At 43.3% G+C, this 18,691-nt stretch overlaps 1 protein-coding gene and 1 long non-coding RNA gene across 5 annotated transcripts in view; one reads left to right on the top strand and one right to left on the bottom strand.

Annotated features, from left to right (window-relative positions):
- Positions 1 to 13,826, bottom strand: part of LOC140561017 (uncharacterized) — a 32,513-nt gene extending 18,687 nt beyond the window's left edge. For all 3 annotated transcript variants that reach the window (XR_011980017.1, XR_011980016.1, XR_011980018.1), the window contains exons 1-2: positions 13,660 to 13,826; positions 8,510 to 8,645 (exon numbers count right to left, since the gene is read on the bottom strand). This is a non-coding gene — a long non-coding RNA (uncharacterized lncRNA). The remainder of the gene's footprint in view (positions 1 to 8,509; positions 8,646 to 13,659) is intronic.
- A 161-nt stretch (positions 13,827 to 13,987) lies between these two features.
- On the top strand, positions 13,988 to 16,541 carry sp9 (sp9 transcription factor). Of its 2 annotated transcripts, none has more exons than XM_072685830.1 (2): positions 13,988 to 14,126; positions 14,523 to 16,541. In XM_072685830.1, the coding sequence occupies exons 1-2, from the start codon at positions 14,106 to 14,108 to the stop codon at positions 15,831 to 15,833; spliced, it is 1,332 nt and encodes a 443-aa protein (XP_072541931.1). In that variant the 5' UTR covers positions 13,988 to 14,105; the 3' UTR covers positions 15,834 to 16,541. The 2 variants fall into 2 exon arrangements, with proteins under 2 accessions (XP_072541931.1, XP_072541932.1); XM_072685831.1 differs by having other exon boundaries at positions 14,000 to 14,126; positions 14,527 to 16,541.
- The last annotated feature ends 2,150 nt before the right edge of the window (positions 16,542 to 18,691 follow it).

Here is an 18,691-nt window from a genome sequence, read left to right as displayed (position 1 = left end):
TTCCCGAAATCGAGGGTATTTTTTCCTGCTTTTTTTGGAGTAACTATCTCTACTCCACTAGGATGGAGTTTCCTGACCTGCAGTCCATCTACAAGAAGCGGTGTTGGACCAAGGCCAAGAAGATTGTGAAGGACCCCAGTCATCCCAACAATGGACTGTTTTCTCTGTTGCCCTCGGGGAAACGCTTAAGAACCCTGAAGGCTAACACAGAGAGAATGAGGAGGAGCTTCTTTCCACAAGCCATCCGTGCCTTGAATGGGGACAGGGACTAGGACACTAAATCAAAGTATCTACATACACAAACTGGACCCTCACTCACTATAATACACAACCATGGCTCACGGAAAATACACTACGGACAATAATGAAAATATTTCTTTTTAACTCACATACACTCACATACAGATAAATATGTACACACACACACATATATATATATATATATATATATATATATATATATATATATATATATATATATATATATATATATATACATACACACACACACACACAAACACGCACTATTTCATCTCTGTATATATATTTGTATATTTGTATTCTGTATTTTTTTTTGCTTATATTTCTATATTTTCATATTTTTATATTTTATTCTTTAACTTAAATGTAACTTATTCTATTTTTATTTTCTTCATTTTTATTTTATTTTTCTTTTGCACTTTTGCACTTTACTTCATTAAGTTAAGGTTTAGTTAAGTTTAAATGTAGATTTTTATTGTATAGCTTGATGTGGGCAGACTGTCAAAAAAGCATTTCACTGCAAGTTATACTGTGTATGACTATGTATGTGACAAATAAAATTTGATTTGATTTTGATCCACTGCCCAAGGAAGCCTTCTTAATAGATTTTGGTCAAAATTTTTGGAGGAGGATTTGATTGCATTTAGTGACAAAAGTGAGGTCAGGATGTTAGATGATCACCACCCCACAACATCCCCAACTGCCAAACTCATCCCAAAAGTATTGGATAGAGCACCATAATTCTAATATATCTGTTATATTGGCAATACATTCTTTATAGGGATGAGAAAAACTGTGTGTGTGTGTGTGTGTGTGTGTGTGTGTGTGTGTGTGTGTGTGTGTGTGTGCGCATTTGCACATCTGTGTCAGCAATTATTGGATTTTAAAGGAGCTGAATTCATTAATTAAAAAGGGGGCCCACATGTCTTTGGATATATAGTATCTTATATATTGGATATATCTGTATCTTGACAAAGAGTGTAGTTTGGTTTGCGTACTACGACAGTGCTGTTGAACCAGATGTTGAACATGTATAGCAGTCTATGGGTAAATGATGTGCATTGTGCTATCTGTATCTTTTTAATCACTTTATCGCACAGCAGCTATGACATGGCAAGACCTTATGCCCCCAAAACACATACAAACATGGCAAAGGAAGAGGGGGAGAAAGCAAAAGGAAATCTCCACAATTAGTCCTTTAACGATGGGTCTGAGGAGGCCTCTGTGAAGACTGCTCTTATGAGGTTGCGGCGCCATGGCAAGCCACAAGGAAGACTGTAAAAGCGAGCAAGGGAGGAGGGGGAGGCTTCAGAAGTCAACTCTGGCATTTAACATTTTACTGCTGTGTTTTAGTTACTGTATGTTTGGAAGACCCATTAGCAGGTGTGTCTTTACTGTCTGACCCAACAAAGGTCTTTATCTTTAAAAGAGTCGTCAGCCTCCAGACTGGATTATTTCTCAATGAAAACAGACCTGCCATGCATCAACACTACACACACACACACACACACACACACACACACACACACACACACACACACACACACACACACACACACACACACAGAGACACACACACAATTACTGTCGCTTAAACACCTTTATCTGTATATACAGATACACCCCACAAAGTGTTGTTTAAATGTTTTGAGAAGAAAGAAAGAAATATAAATATAATAAAAGAATAAATCTGATATGATAGATAACAGATGTATTCTGGACTAATGTACATTACGAATTACTGTGCTCATTTACAGAGATGGCGTACAATAGCATATGTTATTGGCCAAGTCACACAACTAAACTAAATATAAATTAGTTTATGTATATGAGTTTATTTATTGCAGTTTTTTTAAAACCTTGTATATGTAAGATAAAAGTATACCTGGGTTCTGTTATTTGCAAAAGTGATCAATCTTGCCTTTATGTTTATTATTTTTGGTGTAACTCTAGCAATGCTAGAAAAAACTACATAAATAACAGATTCAAGACTAATGCAGATAATGCTCCTGCTCTATTTTCTGTTGATGATGGCTAGAAGATCATGTGATCGACATCATTCATTCAAATTACAGTGCTCAGTGGCAGTTGACTTCCTTTGCAAGTATTCACACGTAAAAAGGGAAGAGAACATCTAGATCACTTGCATTCCTTGGCTCGCTTTTAAGAGGTTCTACACAAATACACTGCTGCAATTGCTCTGGTATTCAGAGCCATAAAAGCTTCTTTACGAGTCTGTCAAAAGAAGCCATTTACTTCTGTCTTTAGAACAGGAAAATAATCGAATCATACCCAGGTATAATGCAGTGGACTGGTGATATTTAAGCTGTAGTTACATACGAGTATGGACACATGTTATAAAAGAGATGGACCCATTTAGTTTGAACCTTTAGACAAATTAAAAGAACAAAGCGTATTAATTTCATAAGTGTGTATAAACATACGTATGATGCTAAGCAACGTCAATCTTTTACTTCTATAATGATCTCGCCTTTTATGAAATGTAACAGCAACACAAATCAATTCACAAAGATAGCGTGGTCATTAACAAATCTGAAATACTTAATTACCATAATATTAAAGAGGAGAAATAGTGGGAATTGGTAATGTGTTGAGAGGCGCCACCTGATAGGGAACATAACCTTTCAAACTACCTTCAAGATTTATGCAGGCAAAGAATAGATGGATCAGGACAGGCCCAGATTTCATTAGCTTTGAGAGACAATAATGGTTTTCGTTCCTCTTTCATTCGAGCCCACTCTTTCTGTCATTTCTCCCAGCCCGGTGAGTCTGAGTGGAGCCTGATTGAAAGGAACCATCATATGCACATCACTGTTGCCCCACATCATTCAGAGAACAAACCGTTTTAGATCCTTAACTACAGCAGCAGCACTGATTGCTCAGGCACCGGCAATTTCCTAACCAACCACCACCTGAACAATGATGTGTTCAGCCCTCTTCTCCCCAGCCTTTCAGAGGAGGAATCATTTCACAGTTTGGAACGAGATCTCCATAGCAACTCCTCTTTGAGGGGTTTAGAATCACCATCCAGTAATTCTATGATCATCAGGCACAGCCATTCCCAACCGTTCTTTTCACAGCGGCCACAGAGGGGAAAGGGGGGGGGGGGGGGTTGTGGGGGTGTGGGTGAGGGGGGAGGAAGTGCTGAAATTCTACAGTCTATTTCAGGCAATTCATCTAGCCAGTCACCATTAGAATTCAAAATATTTCGACCTTCAATCAAGGAGCGTTATGTGGAGCTGCCGTGATCTCCAGTCAAGACGAGCAAACGTTTTAGTCTAATCACCCAGGACAAGTGGAAGCAGACAGAGGCTCCTCAATCGGAGACAAATCAAAATGCTCATTTTAAACGCTGACAATGTCTCTACACACACCACAAACACACAGCCCTGGATTCAGAGCCCCCCACCCCTCCTTTCTTTGTGTCTGTCTGAAAATGGATCTCAAAATACTGTAGATTTGCTCAGTGACTATAATCACAATTCTCATTATGACCGCAGAGTGTGTAAATGCATTATTGTGTACTGGAAATTGCCCAGATTTGTATGTGGTTGTACATCTAACCCACTGTCTAAGGCCTCTGTTTGCTCCCTGGCTAATGTAGCTCTGTTTGAAACCAAATGCGTTACCTACCTACAGTACAGATCTTTTATATAACAACAATAACCCAAACCTACACATTCTACACACTCTAGCAGTTAACGGAACTGCTACGCCAAAAGGGACCCTAACAGTGTTTTCAAGTCATAATTTAACTTATTAATTTCATTTATAATCGAAATTGCACAGTAGTCACTTTATCCTGGCGTCATTTCGCAATACGTGATCTTCCCAAGAATGACCCCTGCCGCCTTGAAGTGCTGAACAGTGTTTCAGTGTGAAGGCAAGTGACAATTCACTTAGGTAGTCAAAGATGATGAGCACTCAATGAGCCTAAAGTGAAAGCTGGGATTACAGCTTGACAACACTTTACATCACACAGCAGCGGACTACACTTGTTAACCTTCATTTTAAACCATGGATGGAAGGTAAAAAAAACAAAAAAAAAAACAAATATAAATAAATAAATCACACTACTGATAGAAAAACACAGTCTTACCACAATAAATAAGCAACCCCATCATTGTTGTTGTAAGCTATGAAAAAAAAGAAACTCTACGGTGACAGACTGTTATCATGCCAGGGGTACAAAAATGTATCATTATATTACTATAGCCACAACAGAGGAAAAATCCCTGAGCACATTACATGAAATATGAAATTCAGCGAGCCTCCCACAGCTTAGAGGTGCCAGCCACTGTAATTCAAGACTTTGTGGCTGTGCCTCCAAACCAATCACATCAAAGCATCTCCGTACAGCGCGTTGTTTTTATTTCCACTCCCCTGCTATGGGTAAACACAGGAGGATTTCCCTGATTGTCCAACATTATTTCTGCAGCTTTATCAGGGATAAGGCTCCGTAAAATAACGACCTTTCGCCGTCAGGCTAGGCAATTCCAAGGAGACTATTCCACATGCTTCTTGCTCTGAATAGCCGCACACAGGTGCTGGTGTCACTAACGATTAGTGAAAAGGGGGGTTTGGAGGAGCCAAGCATAACAGCAGCGGTTCAATTGATCAGCCACATCCAGGCCATGTGAAAATGTGCTGCGCTGTGGCGTTTTGGCGGCAGCAGATATTGAGCAAGAATAACAGGTCGGGATGAAAAGAAGCTGTAAATGTGTACCAGACTAAGCCAGCTGGGAAAAAGGGAGAGGGGTTTCTACGCTCAGACCCAGAACAGAGCAAGGAAGAGGGCAAAGTTACAGTACATTCCTCAGTACTGTGAGAAAGAACCACAGGGGGAATGATCTATGTGAGCGGGGGCAATTTCAGAAATCTCCAGGAATAGAATAGAATAGAAGTGAATAGACAAAATCACGTGTAAGGACAGATATGCTTTTCTACCCCTCATCCACTCCCTGCTCACACATTCACTAGCCACTCAAAGGGCAATGTAAGCATTTATGGAGGAAACTTTCCCCTTCTGCAAGCTCTTAGTACATGAAGCATGCTGGGGCATCAGCTTTCAGCATCCCTCTAATAGTTTTTGGAAGCATAGGCTGAAAATAAATCCAGTGTTTACACAGACCTTTCAATATCATTAGATGGTCAAAATGGAAAGAAAAAAAAGAATATCTGTAAGGCGCACGCAGAACTGAGAGAGGTTGAGCAACTGGGGCTACTCTTACTTCAAACGACTAAACATGAGGCTGCAGATCCAATCTGACTGCTGTCTGGCTTCAATCACCCTGCAGTGTGTGGAGGCAGCCATGCACCCACCTGAACTACCAGAAGTAGAGATACTGAGCCATGTTTCCCAAAAACAGTGTAGTTTCGAGATCAACTCAGGTCTTTAATGTCACAATCAATTCTGTGCTACCATTTGCTCTGCTACTAGGATGGTATGATTTTTTTTCATTATGTTTAATGTTTTAATATACTTCTCCCCCTGAGTGCTCTGAGAAGTGACCTGATAAGCACTCTCAGACCGACACAGACTGTACTCTATCCTTCACTCACTCCGAATATCAACCCAGAGATGGAATAGGGAATCAATAGGGACGAGTTTTCCGGTTCATGTGACATTGGTTTCACATACCAGTAAATACAAATCCCCTCTCACCTTCTCGTTAGGCGCCCTGGCATGAATTCAAGCACCGACAAACACGCCATTCACATGAGTGGGGCTGAGTTATAAGTCATCTCTCAGTTCTTTGTAACACACGCCACGCATTTTGGCAAACATCTGAAGCAAGAAAAAGCGTGTTCCCACTACCATGTAATCAGACAATATAAAAGAAGTGCCCTGGATGCTGAAACATGCACCATCTGACACTGGATAAAACATTTCTATAATTACAAAACAAAGGCTGGAATTGTTAATGGTTAAGTGGTGGAGCAACCACTTATTCTCAAAGGAATCTGCTTTAGGAAAACAATGGTAGGTCAAAACAGAGAGCTGTAAATTCATAAAAGAAAAGGATCTGTTTTATGCTCTGGTTTTCCACCACTATACACAAGCGGTGTTTACGAAAGGCGGAATGAACGGAGCTGGTTTCAGTTAAATATACACTCTGCTTACAGTACGATGATGATGAAGAACGCAGACCAACAATAATTATTTTTGTTGGTTGCACACAGCACAAATCAAACGGGAAAAATTAAAAACATCCTTGAAGTAATTTGTTTCTCCAATTTGGACGGTAATTCTGCATGCCTGCGTGTTCCAGTTCTAATGCCTGTGTACGAGGCTGGCAAAAACAGTGCCTTCCTGACTCAGGTCTATATTACATACAATACCAGAGCTAAGGCCTACACTTGCTGCCAGGGGAAAACATGAGGAAAATGACCTTCCGATCACAGTGTAACATACGGATTTAGATAGTGAATATGCTCACCAGAGTCTAAGTCTGAGGAGCCTTCAGGAGCCACAAATGCTGTCTGTCACACAGGGGCTGCTCGGTAACTACTGGAAAATGGCCTTGGACCTGCAGTGACACCCTCATTACTGTGTCCAGCAGTAATCCAGAGAGGCCCAGAGAACAATAAGAGTAAATGCTCTGTATTGTAACCCTGTCTGCTCTGCTTCTCTGTCTAAACATCGCACAGCCACTAATCAGAGCTCTTCTCATATAATGGGAAAGTCAATAGCCGCATACAATCAGTAAACAAATTCAGCTATTTTTAAAAAGAGCCTCTGTCTCCATTTTAGAGCTGGCAATTTAAATTATTCTACCGTGTAACACCTTAATTGTGTAAGACAAAGACGATGTCGAGAGCACAAAGGAGCTGGGAGTGGAGCGAGAGCTACACGTAATTTCTGCGCTGCCATGCAGAGATGACATGTGATAAGCATTCTGCTTTGCCGAGGGCTGTTTTGCCGATGCCAAATGACAGTTTGTAGTTAGTTGCCATAATAAGCCTGAGACAAATTGTTTGTCTTTAAGTTGTTGCAAATGTCAGTCTCTTAATGAAGATAAAGAAATGCAGTTAGGAGCATATCAAGAACAAGCCATGTAAAATTGTGTTCTTAGATCACTTTTATCGGCAGCTAAACAATCGTTTTCATTTTCAGCATTCAAACTGAGACGGCTACCTCTCAAAGATATTGATCTTTCCAAGTCACATTGTTCATCATCTGCTTCATTGGAGAGCAGAACACGCCGTTGGCTGTTTGAAACATTCTAATGCTACAGAGTGGTCTATATGGGACACCAAAAAAGTATCTACAGATAATACTTCAGTGCCCTTCTACAAGCAGGGCTGAAAACTGCGTTTCTCAACAGTTGCATGAAAAAACCTAATGAGTCACGCTGACAGAGAGGAAGCAGTAAAGCTGAGACTGTAACTGTGTTGCTCATGGCACAATCAGGTGTAGGTGTGTGGAGTGTAGAACAGGTACAGTCTCATCCCAACCAGACCTGACAGATGTTCATCAGCATGACTCAACGTTGAGCATAAAACTGTAGCGTGAGTGAAAGCCTTTACATACCTCACACACCCTTTGACATGAACTCAGACATATCTATTACACACACTCTGCGCAAACCTGCCGTCTGAAAGAGCACATGAACCTAAAACATGGAGACACTAGCACGCGCATCACATCACGTCGTGCTTAAGTGTAGAGTCACCCTGTACTTGACAACATCAACTGCTTTAAATGAAAGTCAAAATGACGCTGAATAAGCACGCTACTGCAATATTTGAACAAAGACGATGGATGTTCTGGAAATTTGATCAAACATTTATTTACATATACATTTTTAACATTTCTTATCTTATGTTATTAGACTTCTATTATAAATAAAGGTTGTACAACAGGTTCTTTGAGCGATTCCATGGAAGAAGCTTTTATAAAGAATCATTTTTGCAACAGAGACTGAGGGTAAAGAACACTCTCCTGATGTAAAGGTTCTTCACCAATGTTTACAGGTTACAAATGAATAAAAAAGAACCTGTTTTGGCACCTTATTTTTTAAGAGCATAGCAGCAAGGTTAGATCTACAATCACATTCATACCGTTTGTCTTACAGATTATCCCAAATATTTCCTGACTTTTCTCGCTCTCCTGATTTCCAGAAATAAACAGAGGCCTGAACGAACCTATTGACGATGTGACTAGAATATCTTCAGACCTTCAGGGAGACAGACAGACTGACTGACAGAGAGACGGCACCCATACCTTGCAGGTCTGTCTGTTGTATGGGGGAAATTGCAGCGCTGGCAGGGAGTGAACATTGCTTTCATCAGGGTCAGTGGTGCAGAAGGGGAAGCGTTCAGATGCAGCTCACTGTTCAGGCAGAGAAAAGGCTGACTTCCTGAAAATAAAGACACAGCACACAAGCTGACATAACCTGCGACTGTCTCCGAACGCACCACTGATTCCGACATTTTGTGCCGGGCTCTTGTAAACATTACAGAACATTTTCACGCTATGTTCTTTCTCCTCAAAGACAATGGACCACTAAGCGTTACACTCTGATCCTCTAAAACAAATAGAAAAACATTGTTGTGTTGGAACACGATGTCCAATAACAAGGTCAGAAAATCCTGTAATAGATCAATTGCGGTTAGGGCGCAGAGGCAAATTGCTATTGTGGCAGATTTAGGAAGACGGAGTGGATCTTAGAGAACACAACCCCATGGTGAGCTCAATGAGAGAGATGTCTGCAGCTCTGTGAAAGGAGCTGAAGAGTCCTTCACTCTGTAAGGCACGAATATGAGTGCAGTAATGGGACGGCAGTCGAGAGCAGCCCAGGGCGTTCCATCTCTACCTCACCTGCTGCTTGGGATTTAAATGATTGGCTGGTTGGAACTCAAAAACCAAGAGGGATAAAATTGCTGTGGATTGATGAGATGGAGGTTGAGGTTTTTGCTATTGAGGGATTATTGTGTCTCTCAGCCAAAAATATGTCAAGGGCACTTTGAAAGTGTCCTTTGAGATGGCAGGGTGGGGGGCGCTGTAGAAACAAGATACAAAAAGGATCATTAACAACTTGTTATACCTTTTTTAACTGTTTTGTGGATGAGAATGACAAGACTGCAAGTGATTTCTGCTGAAGCACGTCAGCTCATAAACTCATCTTGTAAACACAAATCAGAGCAATGGTTACATAAATTGATAAGTGGATCAGCTGGAGGGGAAAAAAGCTAGCTGGGCTTGTGAAACCATTATGCAAGAGAAACGTTTACAGAAAGATAACTAGTTTCAGTAGCCAACACTGTACACGGTTTTAGTAAATACATACCTTGCTTTACACTGCATGGAATTATATAAAGCTGATTTCCTGACTAATTTTAGGTTCTCTCTCATTGCCATCCATTCACTAACATAAGAGTACTAAGGTAGGGCCAACTCTATCTTCAGAGACTGTAGCCCAGCCAAAATCCCTATTGGGCAGCTCTATTTCTAACAGATAAAGTAGAGATTATCGCAAGTGGACTGTCACCAGTGTCCACAACTCCCACCCATCACTCTCAGGCAAAAATTACAGACAAGGGCAGCATCGTGTAGCGCGAGAGCTGTTGCAGCACTGTAAACCATAGGCATTTCTTTTACACCAGGCACCTGTTGACATGTGTTTATCAGACACTGGTTTCAAGGACCTAACTAGCTTAGCAATATTGTTATACCTATTAAAATGATGATGAGTGACGAGAGCTGGCTACAATATAGTCCTAAATACCCAGATAAACAGCATTAAACCACGTACGTTTCACGCTGCACATGCACTCCTGCACCCATAGCCAGTTTCCTCCGAGACCTCCAAAACATCGCGATATCTTAATGAGGCCCTTCACTTTATTTTTTACCAATGACATTAATAATCTGAAAGATAAAAAAACATGCTGATCGATTTTGCGGGAGCTCGTTGTATCCACACTTGTCGAAAACGCCAGGCTTTTAATAAAGCTTTATGCAAATTATAAATTACAGTGCAATGCATTAATTAGCATATAGCTTCGCTCTCGCTTCACATTCAACACGGAAGAAAATAACAGGCATTATTCTTCGCATACTTTAACAACACACGCTGAGCCATTCACTGAAAACAGGTGAGCACTGAGAATTTACTGCACTGAATTAAGAAATGTGCAGGTTTATGATATACAGGCCTTTTTGGAGGAGGACTCCTAGGAACTGAGGAGGAGAGGGGGGGGGGGGGGGGTGCACTGTACAAGCTAGAGTATGGAGCCTGTGGGAGCAGGATGACGTCGAAGGCTGACTTCCCAACACTCACTCGACACTCGTGGGAATAAATCAGAGACCTCTCCGATTTACCCTGATCAGGTATAGAAATATAAGATTGGGTTCAGAATTTCTCTATCAATCATTTACTACTGTTAAATATCAATTTTGCCTAAAATTCAAGTGAATAAAATGTAAACCTCTATTCTCATAGGCTACTAAAATATAAGGTCTAAATTGTGAAGCATTTTTAAAGCTAATCAAGGCCTTGTCACGTACAAAGCAATTGCTTCATATTTTCTTGCATGAACGCCACGTGAATTGTGGTGTGACGACGTTAAGTAAAATCCAGGATATCCAGCTTTGGGTTGGTAAAAACTGCGAATTAGCTCCAAGATTTTGCTCCAGTTTCTTCTCTCGTCAGCTCGCCGGCAAAGAGGATGATGTGACAGTTTATTTGTTTATGAACACTAAAGATTTCCCACATCTCCTCACTTCTGATCTCCTGCGCATGGATGACGAAACACACCCTCATCCCAATCAAGCGTTTCGGCAGTGCTGCGATCCCCCCCCCCCCCCCCCACCACACACACTACCACACACACACACACACACACACACACACACACGCGCGCGCGCGCGCTCTCTTACCTCTCAAATGACTCAAAGAGAAAAGGCGCTTGAACACTGCATTTATCCACTCTTTGTTTTATAATGTGTCGAATGTAAATGCAGTATAATGTAACGTAAACTGTATTAAAATTGTACGTTAATTTCGCATTATTTTTAATTTAATGTGCTAAGAAGACAAAGGGGGGACGCAGACCTGAGGCGATCGGGTTAAGGGCTTGAGGAAAACAAGGATTTAAGTTTAGACAGATTAGTTAATTATCCACAAATGCGCTTTTCCTCTTAAGGGTGGGGACAAATTGATCCCAGGCCGCAAACAAAAAAGGCCCTGATGCAAACCCGCACCCTGCGCAGGAAGGGCAGCTGAGCTGGGGCAGATTTGAAGCGAGCCCAGGACCTTTTGTAGGAGTCCACTTGAACGAATAGGTGCGGATTAATCATTTATCTTTAGCTGCTTAAAGGCGTGATGGATGTGGATCGTCACTCAGACTCTTCACAATAGATGCAGAGCGTTTTTGTTCTTGCCAAATAAATCATTCGCATTGTTTAAGGTACATTGATCAGTCTAATGACTTGTAATAGGTTTCTAATTGCCACACACAACTGCTCGCCAGGTAGGCCAGCCAGCCGGGTGGTTTTGGAGATTTCGGAAATTCAAAGCAGCAATATATATTTTTTTCTTTCTTTCTTAAAGTCTTAAATATATTACCTGCATTAATAACATTCATCACATTTATTACCGCATTAACTAAATTGTCAGATAAAATAACGGAAACATGCAGGAAAAATACAGTGCTGCTAAATCTGCTGCCGAATCACTTTCAATCGTTTTGTTTTACTCTTTATTTAAATGTTCTTACATTTAGATGTTTTTATAAACATCATCATCATATAATGTTAGCAGTTGCTTTGGGGTTTTTTATCTGCCACAATTATCCGGTTAAATAAAGAGAAATGTGAACAGGCTAAGATAAGACACAAGACAGTGTAGAGTGTTTTGAGTCTGTTAGAGCTGAAAGACAAAAAAAAAAAAAAAAACTCCCAAATTTCGGAGCACATTCGTTGAAGAAATCTGTATTCATAAGATTTGACACCACAATTAATTAAGAGGACACGAACAAGTGTAACATGGAGAGGCAGAGAGGGAGAAAGAGAGAGAGAGAGAGAGAGAGAGAGAGAGAGAGAGTTGCACACTGCTCTCAGTCAGCTCACTCAAATGTGTTTATGCCTAACGGATATTTAATAATGTTAATTGTTTCCCTGTCAATTTCCAGTGATTGCAGAAATGAAGCGATTTCGCAGGCTCCAGCGTGCGGATTTGAATAAATTGTTTTAGATTCCCCTCTCCATAGGAGGGATTTAAAGCGCAGCGCTTTGGAGCAAATTGCGCCCGGGCTGCCTGGCACCGCTCAGCCTCTATAATGGAGCATTATTTGGCAATTTTGAATACTGTAATGCACAGCTTTCGGCGAGGCCATTTTCAAGAAAATTGCTTTAACTTTTAAAAGGGATGATGATTCACTCCAAAGCAGGCCATTGTTAAATTATGCCATTACACTTAAATGTTTTAACAAGCAGAAGAACACACTGGTATAATGCACTGGTGTTCGTATAAAAAAATATTTAAAATAATAAACGTCGCGAAAGAGGGAAAAAAAAATAGAAAAGAAAGAAATAAGGTGAAGATGGACATGGGCATGAATTCATTAATCCGAGTGTTTTAAACAAAAAGGGAAATGCCTGAGATCTGACACGAGTCTGTGTTTTTATGTCGTTATTTAACGGAGGTCTTCTGTTAAAAAACAGCGCTTCGTTCATTTGAATTGATATGAACATTTTCTCTGTCTATACTGAGACAGACTGTAAGTGTGTGTGTGTGTGTGTGTGAGAGAGAGAGAGGGTGAGTGTGTGTTTGAAATGTTGTGGCGGGTGTGTTTTCATGCCGTGTTGGTGGTGAGGGCTGCTTTTCTGAAGGTATTTAAAAGGAGCGCTACTGGGAGCGCACGCGCGCACCAAGCCAACACGCACACACCTCTTACACACTCATACATACACACACGCACACACCTCTAACACCTGTTGTGAGATCACTGCACCCCACCCCCACCCCCACTCCCAGATTCCCCCAGTCGTATTTCCCTCTTATTGTAACTCTATCGAATATTAAAAGTTCGCTCATAAACAAATATGTAGAAACCTAACGACGGCTTCATTCATGATTCTCGTTTTATTTGGAAGTTTATAACGGTTCTCTTTATTCAAGCTATTTCTCATTTATAAATACAAGCCGTTAACCTTAGAAATGCTTCAGGACGCTTTAAAATTGGCATCGTCGTTAAAACACAAGGACTCTAACCACTGAATCAGTACAAGCATTTCAAATCATTTAACACACTAAACTCACCCCCTCGCGTGCCTTCTTCATTCACGCTACTAGCGTCTCGCAGCCGAACGTCTAAAACGACATGAAACATTTCACGACATCATGCAGAAGACAAATAGGCATCGCTTACCATGGTGGTCGCCGGGCTTATTAAAAACCCCCAATATGAGCTCAGCCCTAGTGTGTCTGTGTGAAGATACCGCGCATTGACAGCCATAGCCTATATCTCTCTATATATAAATATATAAAAGTAAAACGCCCTTAAAAAGAGCAGATCGCTCGATGTCTGACAGTGGGATCGGTGGCTCAGTTTATTGATTGACACGCTACTTTAGTATTTCTGTCAGGGACGCGCCTCCTATTGGCTGAGCTCGAACTGGGCGCGCAGGATCCGCCCCACTGATTGGCTGAGAGTCGCAGCCGGCTGTACTTGAAAGAAGGCGCTGGGTACAACTGTGTAGAGAGGGGAGCTGAGCCTGGGGACAAACGGAGAGCAGCACAGCGCCCTGTCCCACTCAAACTGGAGCACAGCAGCACCAGGGTCCCGCAGCATCCAGCGCACTGAAGGCCCTGGCTATGGCTACGTCTATACTTGGGGTGAGTGGTCGAGAGGCTTTTCTTGGTCTTTTCTGAAGCTCGTGCTTGTGTTTTAACCCCTCGAGTCTAAGTTCGCTACTTTGTGTTGCCTGGAACTTCACGGGTTCGCCGTCCTAACTTCACTAGCCTTCTGGGTTTGGACGTAATTTAGCATTAAATTATTAGTAATAGTGTTTGGTGAATGCCGTGATATGGTTAGTAGAAATATTAAAGGCTGGGTTTATGGTGGATTTTGGCTGCTTTGAGTTTTAAAATGTGTTTCAACTTTTTGTTCAACGATAGCTCTACAAGTGTCCGTGTGGCTCGCGCTAGGCGACTTTATGAACCCCTTTCAGACTTTTGAGCTCTCACACTCTGCCAGTGTTGTTAGTTAACAAACTTTCTGTTCTTGTCCAGGAAGAGCCTCGCTTTGGGACTACCCCTTTAGCAATGCTGGCTGCGACCTGCAACAAAATCGGCAACACCAGTCCGCTCACCACGCTGCCCGACTCCAGCGCCTTCTCCAAAGGCGGATTTCATCCGTGGAAAAGGTCGTCATCCAGCTGCAACCTGGGCTCTAGCCTGCCCGGCTTCAGCGTGGCCACGAGCCGCAGCAGCTCGGGACTACCGGCCACGACGGGCGCGAGCAGCAGCGCCTTCTGCCTGGCGTCTACTTCCCCGACCTCGTCCGCCTTCTCCAGCGAGTACAGCAGCTTGTTCTCCAACACGGCGGCGGGCGTGAGCTCACAGGACTCGGGCCAGTCGGCATTCATCTCCAAAGTGCACACGTCCGCCGAGACGCTGTACCCGCGCGTGGGCGTGGCGCACCCTTACGAGTCTTGGTACAAGTCCGGCTTCCACTCCACCATCTCGGGCGACGTGGCGAACGGCGCGAGCTCGTGGTGGGACGTGCACACGAGTCCCGGCTCGTGGCTGGACGTGCAGAACCCGGCCGGCTCGCTGCAGACGTCGCTGCACTCGGGGACGCCGCAGGCCATCCACTCGCAACTGAGCGGCTACAACCCCGACTTCCCCGCGCTCACGCATTCCGCCTTCAGCTCCACGGGCATCAGCCCGAGCGCCTCGCACCTGCTGTCTACTGGGCAGCACCTGCTGGCGCAGGACGGCTTCAAGACCGTCATCCCGGCCTACACGGACACGTCAGCGGCCGCCAACGCCATGATCTCGGGCGCGGGCTCGAGTATCGCCAGCTCCTCGCGCTCCTCGAGGAGATACTCGGGCCGGGCCACGTGCGACTGCCCAAACTGCCAGGAGGCCGAGAGGCTGGGCCCAGCGGGCGCGAGCCTGCGCCGGAAAGGACTGCACAGCTGCCACATCCCGGGGTGCGGCAAGGTGTACGGCAAGACGTCGCACCTCAAAGCCCACCTGCGCTGGCACACCGGCGAGAGGCCCTTCGTGTGCAACTGGCTCTTCTGTGGCAAGCGCTTCACGCGCTCCGACGAGCTGCAGCGGCATCTGCGTACGCACACGGGCGAGAAGCGCTTCGCGTGTCCCGTGTGCAACAAGCGCTTCATGCGCAGCGACCACCTCAGCAAGCACATTAAGACACACACGGCCGGGGGTGGGGGCAAAAAGGGCAGCGACAGCGACACCGACACCAGCAACCTGGAGACTCCCAGGTCCGAGTCGCCGGAACTGATCTTAGAGGCGGTGAACCCGCGGGGGGTCACGGTCAAAGAGCAGCAGTCCCCTCACCACGAGTCCTGACTGACCCCCCACAGCACGGCTGAGCACACACGCGTCCAAAACTGACAACAAAAAAAAAAGGAGACAGAAACGGGTCAGGAGTTTCATGAACTGTTCTGGCGACGGTTTAGACCTTTCTCTCTCTCTGTGTTCATTTTGCTTTTTATTTTGGAGGTTGCTGAACTGTTCTGGCGACAGTTTGACGGTTTGTTATTATTTCCTCTTGAATTCTGAAATAGGAAAATCCAACCTTTCCCCAAATCCCAGCTTATTAATTGGGATATAAATATCTAAACCTAAACGTGGTTGTTTCTATGCTGTATCGTTGCAGGACGATCGATCGATTCAAATGTAGGCGACTGGGGGGGTGAATATCTTTGCTTTATCTTTGGTTTGGATCGGTGTGCAGCACAGTGACTCCGACCGACCGACCAGGGCAGGAAAACTGCGAGCTGAGCTGAGCTAAAACTGTGTAGATACACCCACAAACACCATCATTCCCTTCCCCTCTCCTGTAAATGTTCCTTCTGACTGTTTTGTGGTGGATCCTGAAATTCAGGGAGTTTTCTTTACTTTCGACGCACTTTGTGGATGTCAGTATGTATGTAACACAGCTATTTAAAATTCAGTTACTCCTTTCTTTACCTTGCTGAAAGTATATAAATGTTTAATTGTATAAAGTCTCGCGTATAAGGCTTTCATTTTGTAATTAAAGGGATTTAAAATCGAGGTTTGGTTGGACGATATGTTTTATTGCTTCCAAATGAATTTATTTGGAGGGTTATTTCTGCTAATGTCTCTCGTCTTTCGGAATCCATCGGCTTTTTTAATAGGTTGGAGTTATGGAGAAAAATATGGAGAAAAGCGGGAACTAATGTGTGTTCATTTGTAAACAGTCTAAATCAATATAGCAGCTCTGCTGTGGGCGAACGCAAATCGCACTACACGTTCCCAGTGGGATAAATCAATAGTTAATGCCCCGGAACAGGCGTTTTATGGCCAAATGAAAATCCTGTTAAATAGTATTAATTATGACTTGGAGCACATCGCAGCCCCATGTGTCTTGTATTGGCGATTAGGGATTCGTGTCTTATCAAATATCTAATTAATCTCCGAGACATCATTTGTTCAGGCGCTCTTTATCAGAGCTTTTTCCGAGGGGGGTTCGGTGACAAAGGGCCCCTGAATATTTATTTTAATCGCTCAAATTAACTGCTTACATTTGCATGTCAAACGGAAAACGTCCATCTAAGAGAGGGCTGTGGTATAAAGCAGCTTTTAGCCTTTCTGAACGCTGCACTTGATTTGGTGTTATGGGAACAGTCCCCCCCCCTTTTTGTGGGGGGGTTGGGAGGGTGCCACTTTTGAAAAGAAAAAAAATGAGAAAGCCATATGCTAATGGAGAATTACGAATGCTCTTGTTGCGGCGCAGTCAAATGGTCCCTGGCTGGTATTTGAATATCAGTGGCCGTGGAGCTGAAAGGGTCCAGGGATGCTCTCGGACTCCTTTGTGTTTGTCCAGCGCAGCGTCCGAGCAGAGAGGAGGAAGAGAGAAAAAAGCGTGGCATAATTAGGCTGCAGAGCCGAGCCCGGCCTGGGAACCTCGTTACCAGAAAAGCTCCTTCTGGAGAGCGCGCTAAATTGACCAGAAGGCAATAGACGAAAATTATTTTCATTTCCTATTGTGCGCCGGTGGCCCGCCGAGTACCGGCGACGCCGAGGGCAAAACGCACAAACAGAAACCGGGCTATTATCGTTTAATGACGCGGTGAAATTTGGATGACATTTTTATTTTTACAGGGCTAGAAATGGGCTTTAACGAATAAATAAAACATCTAAAATTCAGCTCCTCGTTACAAAGAGCCTTTCAAAAATAGTCTAACAGTTTCTGTTGTCTTGTAAATCCTTCTGACAAACAGCAGGCGCCTGCTGGAGTTTGATTTGCTGCTGCCCTTTAAAAGTTAATGTAGGAGAGCCCGCTGCGGTTTTACAGCAGATCCCCTCCAAACTGAGCGGCGTTTATCAGCGCGGCGCTGCCAGACTTCACAAACCGGGCCTGTTCCGCGCTCACGCGACGCCTTTAGGGTCACCCGGCAGTCTCTGTGGTGCACCTTGCGCTGGGCACCCCTTTGTCAGAGAGCTCCAATAAAGACAGATCAAAGAGACGCGCCGCCCGCGAGACCTGCAGCTGAATCCGCCGAGCTCGAGCCTCCGTAAAAAGACCGAGCCGCCCAGACCCAGTTTCCCAAAACCATCACCACCAGACCTGCGCTCGAAAGACCTGTGGGGATTTCAATTAAAGCGAGCATGACGGTGTATTTATGTACCGCTGTGAACGTCTGAAACAAAAATGTTTAAATCCACTATGAAACTTGACAGATATTTTACTGGTAAGCAGTAGATCAATATTAGGCGTACGGTGGTAAATATAAAAGTATGATGTGTGTATTTGTTTTGATATTTGTCCAAAATAATTAGATCTATACAAATACTGTAAAAAAAATACTGGTAATTTTAAATCTCTTTTATAAACATTTTAATATTCAACAATTTTCACATTTCCAACAGTCCGTGTTATAGGTGTCCGCCCGTGCTTCACACAGGGGATCTTGAGCGCTGGTACAAAGACTGTAATCTCCAGATCTGTTCAATTATTATTCCTTTAAAATATACTACTAAGAAATTCTAGTTTAGGTGCTAAAACAAACAGACAAAAATAGTAAATTAAGAAGGACACCAACAAAACACCTAATATTGATCATCTGTATATTAATAACAATTACAGCACGTGTGCAAAAAATTAATACATGACTGACTGAAACAGACGCGTTACTTAAAACGAGCACCTGATCATCACCAATGTCCTTTATCCTCCCGCC

The sequence above is a fragment of the Salminus brasiliensis genome, chromosome 8, assembly GCF_030463535.1.
Source record: "Salminus brasiliensis chromosome 8, fSalBra1.hap2, whole genome shotgun sequence".
NCBI lineage: Eukaryota > Metazoa > Chordata > Actinopteri > Characiformes > Bryconidae > Salminus > Salminus brasiliensis.
The sequence above is the reverse complement of the archived record's forward strand: the minus strand, read 5'-3'. Positions and strand labels throughout refer to the sequence as shown.

Excerpts from the sequence above, each read along its gene's own strand:
- sp9 (XM_072685830.1), top strand. The coding sequence starts at position 14,106 with ATGGCTACGTCTATACTTGGG. Across the intron at positions 14,127-14,522 it reads TGGCTACGTCTATACTTGGG|GAAGAGCCTCGCTTTGGGAC; the intron begins GTGAGTGGTCGA and ends GTTCTTGTCCAG.